The 6,454-nt window shown below is 33.5% G+C and overlaps 1 protein-coding gene across 3 annotated transcripts; it reads left to right on the top strand.

Annotated features, from left to right (window-relative positions):
• The first annotated feature begins 309 nt into the window (after window positions 1–309).
• Window positions 310–4,618, top strand: LOC111401629 (probable WRKY transcription factor 72). Of its 3 annotated transcripts, XM_023029453.1 has the most exons (6): window positions 310–673; window positions 1,279–1,353; window positions 2,111–2,188; window positions 2,360–2,896; window positions 3,005–3,118; window positions 3,343–4,618. In XM_023029453.1, the coding sequence occupies exons 1-6, from the start codon at window positions 566–568 to the stop codon at window positions 4,243–4,245; spliced, it is 1,815 nt and encodes a 604-aa protein (XP_022885221.1). In that variant the 5' UTR covers window positions 310–565; the 3' UTR covers window positions 4,246–4,618. The 3 variants fall into 3 exon arrangements, with proteins under 3 accessions (XP_022885221.1, XP_022885222.1, XP_022885223.1); XM_023029454.1 differs by lacking the exon at window positions 1,279–1,353 and having other exon boundaries at window positions 311–673; XM_023029455.1 differs by lacking the exons at window positions 310–673; window positions 1,279–1,353 and adding an exon at window positions 1,818–1,908.
• The last annotated feature ends 1,836 nt before the right edge of the window (window positions 4,619–6,454 follow it).

Here is a 6,454-nt window from a genome sequence, read left to right as displayed (position 1 = left end):
GCTGAATAGGCAAGATGCAACCGGATGAACCGGTATTTGGACTTGTCGCAAGACCACGAAGCCCTAACTTCGTGCGTCCCGTCATTGGATTCATGGACAAGTTAGACCAGTAGCCGGTCTTACCATGTGATTTTTGCCATGTACGAAACTTCAACTCTATCTTCCTCGAATATATATTAGCCTACACGGTGGTGGGGGACCGAGTATTGCGGCTACGCCCGCCCACCCACGCACCTACCTATGTTGTATATATATATGTGTGTATATAGGGCATGTTGCCTCAAAGACTTAAACGTTGAAGTTTATTTCTTCTTCCTTCTTCTTCGAGTTGTTCTTTATATGTATGTATGAATATGACAGTGAATGTATTTATATATTGGTGTGAGCGTTTATATATTTAAGTTGATTGACATTTTGTGTAAGTGTGCTGGATGAAGCCATTGAGTTTGTTTAATAATAAGTCAAATAGTGCAGGCTTAATCTCTATATAAGAATACCACTGCTGTTAACAGATCACACGAGAAAAAATTCTTAGAGAGGGAGAGAGAGAGAGTGTATAGCTTTTATGGAGCCTACTATGAAAAAATCAGATCATGAAGGTGAAGTCAAAGAAGAAAATAAAGCAGAAACAAGTTCTGAAGATAAAGGATGTGAAGAAGATGTTGCTCTTCAGGTATATATTTTATCTTTCTTTGCGTTTTTGATTTATGATATACAATTCTATGATTTTCGGAATCAAAAAAATATAGAAACAAGTAATAGTTCTTGGTTTAATTTTCACTTGTAAGTATGTGAGATTTTTCATAAAGCCATGTTCTAAATTGATCTTGTCACAAACAAAAAATAAATTAAATTTGATATATGCCATAGTTGGGATTAAAATCAGATTTTTAGCAGATGAAATATGGGGTTGAAAAATTATGGGCCTCGTGGAATATGTGATTGAAATTAATTATTGACTTTGATTAACATTAAATCAGATTTTTAGTAGATGAAATATGGGGCTGAAAAATTATGGGTCTCGTGGAATATGTGATTGAAATTAATTATTGACTTTGATTAAGGTTAAAATCTGAATTTTATCCATACTAAACAAGGGGATAAGATTATAACGTTGAGGCATGAGTTGCATTTAAGTATTGAGTGGTATAAAGGGTTGCACGGCCACCACACCCCATCTAGGCACATGCAATTTCGAGATCTAGGGAAATCTATTTTGGCTTCAGTTTTCATTTTGTCAATGAGATTGACTATCCTAAGCCTAATATTGTCTCTTAGGTGGGAAATGGAAAAGGGGATTGTGGCAATGACAGCTTGAAGTCATCTATTGATCAGAACAATATATCAAAGCATGTAAGTGAGGAAAAATATAAATTTAAATTGCACTAGATATTTTGATTCATTTCTTGATTTGTTACTGTCATTCATATATATATATATATATATGATAATTCGAGATAAAAAGTGATGAAAAGTAGAGGACAGGATGTAGGTGGTGATGTAAAGATATACATCTAATATGCGAACAAGAAATGAAGAAAATACACGACTATTAACCTCGGAGAGACATCGTTTACAGGATTGAGTTTAAAAGTCATATTCAATAAAAGATGCGATTCAGCAGCCTTGCAGCCCTTCTAAACCATTGACCAATAATTAAACAAGCTAGATTAATTAATGATTTTCAAACATCATATGCAACTTGTTACTACTTACAGACCTCGAAAGTCCAAATTTATACTGCTGATTTAATATGTTATAATTTAGAATAGGTCACTCCATTAATACTATTTCTTTTCATTCATTTTATATTATAGGCAATCAGTTTCGTCGTTTCATAAATGTGAATGAATTGAATTGTTTTCCTGCCCATTGGGGGCTAGATAAAATCTTCCAACTGCAGACATGGTAAGATAATCTTAATTATGATTCTCTGAATTGATGATCATTTTAGATAATCATAACTAAGGTTCTCTTGTTACATCGATGGTGAAAAGTTTTTATCTTGGAAGCCACAAATCACAACTATATGTATTAAATATTTGTTGAACCCTTCAATCCTAACGTTTAATAAAGCAAAATTATTTTCTAACAAGAAACATTTTGACAGGGACCTATTTTAACAAACATAAAGAGATCATCAGCTGAACCCGACTCAATGGCATCTTCTTCTGCCAAAAAGGATCAGGTTAGCTCTTTATCTTTCTCTTTTAAAAGGATATATCAAATAATGTCTCGAATTTGAATAAGAAGAGAAAATCTTGATCAAAATTTCTGTCTATCTATATAAGAGATATATCAAGATGAATATTTCATGAACTTGAATTGATATTTTTGATATTGCTTGTATTAATTGCAGGATGATCATCAACTTGATTTAGCGAAAGCTGAGATGGGTGAAGTAATTGAAGAAAATCAAAGGCTAAGGATGTATTTAGATCAAATTCTGAAGGATTATCGGACCCTTCAGTTGCAATACCAAGATGTGGTTCAACAAGAAGCTGCTAAAAAATCAACAAGTCCAATTCGAGATTCAGAAGAAGAATCTGCAGAACTTATATCCCTCAGCCTAGGAATGAGTTCAAGTGATCAATTTATAAAAAAAGATGGGTCCTGTAAGATTTCAAGAAAGGAAAAAGTGGATGAAAAATCAGAGAAACAGGGAAGCCTGGATCTAGGACTGGACTGCAAATTTGAAGTGCCACCAGTCAAACCTTCTCCGATTGGTAGCCCTGAGACCAGTGTAGAAGAAATTAAGGAAGAAACTGCAGGAGAGAATTTTCCACCCCATAACACGCTGAAGAATATTGTTAGAAATGGTGATGATGAACTCTCACAGCAGAACCCTGCTAAAAAAGCTAGGGTTTCGGTTAGAGTCAGATGTGACACCCCAACGGTAAGATTATTACATCTGTATTATCTTGAAATTGGTTTCGTTTTCTTGTTCAATTAAATACATAAGCTGAATTCTAATCTGATATATATTTTTGGTGTCAATATATAGATGAATGATGGATGCCAATGGAGAAAATATGGGCAGAAGATTGCGAAAGGAAATCCATGCCCTCGAGCATATTATCGTTGCACTGTTGCACCATCCTGCCCTGTCAGAAAGCAGGTAACATTATACTCCATAAAAATTGTTTGATCCTCAGGTTAAACAACATGGTATACTCTTGTCATGGTTGATAAGTTAAAAGAAAAATGAAATTAAGATCTTTTTAACTATGATGTCAAATACGTAAGATTACAGTCTATTTTAGCAAATAAGCTATTAGTTTTCAACTGAATGTGGAAGTGTACTAACGTATTCTCATTATTTTCTTGTTTTTGAACTTGTAGGTGCAAAGATGTGCAGATGACATGTCCATATTGATAACTACATACGAAGGCACACATAACCATCCACTTTCTGTCTCGGCCACCGCCATGGCCTCCACCACTTCGGCCGCTGCCTCCATGCTAATGTCTGGCTCATCAATCTCGGGATCATCAGGTGCAACCTCATCATCCACTCTCACTACAAACTCTGTGAATCTCAATGGACTCAATTTCCATTTCTCTGATAACTCAAGCTCAAAGCCATTTTACCTACCAAATTCATCGCTTTCATCCTCCCCTTCCTATCCGACTATCACTCTCGATCTCACTAATTCAGCCTCCTCTGCTCGACTAGGTAACTTCCCTCCTAGATATTCTACCACAAATCTCAACTTTAGTTCTTTGGAATCAAATGCTTTACCAATTTCTTGGAGTAACGGGGTCCTTAATTATGGAAATCCACCATACAATAAAAACCAAACTGGTTCTTTATACTTTGGATCTCATCCTCAAGAAACCTTATACCAAGCTTACTTGCAAAAGACTCTAAACCCTACACAACAGCCTCTTCCACCAGATAGTATTGCAGCTGCCACAAAAGCAATTGCTTCAGACCCAAGTTTCCAATCTGCATTGGCAGCTGCTCTAACATCAATTATTGGTTCTGGTGGTGCTACTGCTAGTACTGCAGGAAATCAAACTTTAGGTGATGAGTCCAGCAAAAATATTAAATCCAGCACAGAACCTAATTTTCCTATTCTCTCCAGCTTTCCATCACCCTCAAATGCAAACAAATGTGCTCCAAGTTTATTGAACAAATTGCCGTCCTCGTCTAGTTCTCAACCAGGCGGCTTGATGTTTCTTTCTAATCCATTTCCCTTTCCCACCTCCAAGAGTAATTCTGACTCTCCAGGTGACAAATAGGGATCATGAGATCATATCAGTCCATTGGTTTTTTGCATGCTAAACTACATTGAATTTTTATCTCACTACAAAAATAGAGCCAGGTGAAACTCTTAGCATGGAGCAATTTTCCCATGGATTTTTTCTTTTTCTAAATTTATCTGGCAAAGGGATGATGTAAGCTGAAGATAAATTGTGCACATAGATAATGACTGGTGGTAAGGAAACTTGAATAACTGCCAGTAATTATTATTATTATTATTATTATTATTATTATTATTATTATTATTATTATTATTATTATTATTATTATTTTGATGTATGACCAACTTTTATGACCAACTTTTGTAACAACTTTGGATATTCCTATGTAATTTGATGCCAATGATAATGATGTCTCTATTGTAAAATAATTAAAAAACGGCCCAGATTGATGTAAGTTTTTATCTTTATTTTTTGATCTCTAAACAAATTTTTTTTATCATACTCTTGTGTTGGTTTTCTTGTTTCTTGCCTTAACTAGTAAAGTATAGGGTGTTACTAAACACTTAGGGTCTCTAAAGCTAAGTTTGAAGGCTGTTTAATAATTCTTCTTTGCAAGAAACAGGAATTTGGGAAGTCCAGAAAATGCTCGAAGAAACCTCCTACTCCGTGACTAATTTATTTTTATGTCCCTTCAATGCATACCCCCTTGCAACTTTTTTCACTTTCATTTCTTGCTCCTTTAGCATGCCTTATTATTTTAATTTCTTAAGCAGAAAGGTAAAAGATTTAATTATGGTGTAATTACGAACTTTTGTTGATATCATGACATATCTGTCAACCGAGATCAAGTCAAACAAATTTCAAGGTTTATAGTGAAATTCTTGTTGGAATTTTTATTAAACTTTAAATCTTAATAATATGAAAACCTAATTATTTTATTGTCAAGATCCTCCATATTAAATCATCAAGACAATTATAAAGTACGGAATATACCTTAATTCATTGTGAATGTTTCTTTAATATTTGATCTTGATTCTAGATATTAAATCTTAAATATTAACTCTTTTGATTCTTGATTTTGATCCATAATCTTGATTTTTGATATTGGGCTCTTGAATTCTTTAATCCTTCTTTTTGATTGTGAGTTTTGGATTTTCCTCTTTAATATGATTTCTCATGTATTCTTGCGTTGATGAGATATCACAAAGGATGAGAAATTGTATATGAATTGGAGACCGTAATCCTATATATAGTTTTCATATTTATTTCGTCCATCATGAAATACAATTGTAAAGGAATTTGATCTCTATATATAAAATCCGGCCCATACCTTATTTAGATGTCCAAAGCCCATTACTCAATTCTTTATTAGATCACTTTAATTTTGGGCTTAATTTTAAAATATCCATTATACACAATTATTTATACACGTCGGCTCACATGGCAAATTAAATAATTTCCCAACAATCTCCTACTTGGGCTACATATATTACCTTATATGTATAACTTTATGAGCTAAAAAACTTTGCTATTATAACTAAAAGTATATCCGAACAATCTCGTCTATCAATTATGTAAATATAGAATCAAAGTGATTTTCGTTGCAATTATCATAACAAAACTCTCAATGATCATGTATATTAATACAACCATATGACATAGATCAAGTATAGATATGTAGCATGAAAATTATATGCAATGTGATCTAAACATATCTAATTCCAACTCGTCATACCTTATTCTTTAATGAGATCAAACAAAAACTTTAATCAGAGTGAAACTGAACTAAATATTTTATTTTTGAATTAAACTGAATATCCATGGATAAAAATGTGTGTAAAACAGACAACATCATAACACAAACTCCCACTACGTCAAAAGATGTGACACCCATGTGAGCATTATGCTTGGTGACAGCCATTTAATAAATGGACCCATAACTGTGGCATTTATCTTAACATGCTTTACAGAACCTGACCACTCTAAATTCTTTCCTTAACAATTAGGAACTTAATGTCTATAAACTTTGACATCGTCAAGCTCATATTGGAATACAAGACTATTACTGTCATAGAACAACTTAAGTGGTCTTTTAATTCCATCTAAAATGTGCAGCCAAGTGACAAAAGTCCACAATCATATTCCATGATCAAAATTAGAATATTCAATGATCTCCAATTGGTCTGATTTTCTATATGCGATCATGTAATTCTTAGTTCTCTTTAGATAACGAATAATCTAATTG

The sequence above is a fragment of the Olea europaea genome, chromosome 10, assembly GCF_002742605.1.
Source record: "Olea europaea var. sylvestris chromosome 10, O_europaea_v1, whole genome shotgun sequence".
Lineage (NCBI taxonomy): Eukaryota > Viridiplantae > Streptophyta > Magnoliopsida > Lamiales > Oleaceae > Olea > Olea europaea.
Note: the sequence above shows the minus strand (reverse complement) of the source record. Positions and strands in the feature narration are given on the sequence as shown.

Coding starts and splice junctions, on each gene's coding strand:
- LOC111401629 (XM_023029453.1), top strand. CDS start 566: ATGGAGCCTACTATGAAAAAATCAGATCATGAAGGTGAAGTCAAAGAA. Junction 2,189..2,359: donor CTTCTGCCAAAAAGGATCAG/GTTAGCTCTTTA, acceptor TATTAATTGCAG/GATGATCATCAACTTGATTT. Junction 2,897..3,004: donor TCAGATGTGACACCCCAACG/GTAAGATTATTA, acceptor GTCAATATATAG/ATGAATGATGGATGCCAATG.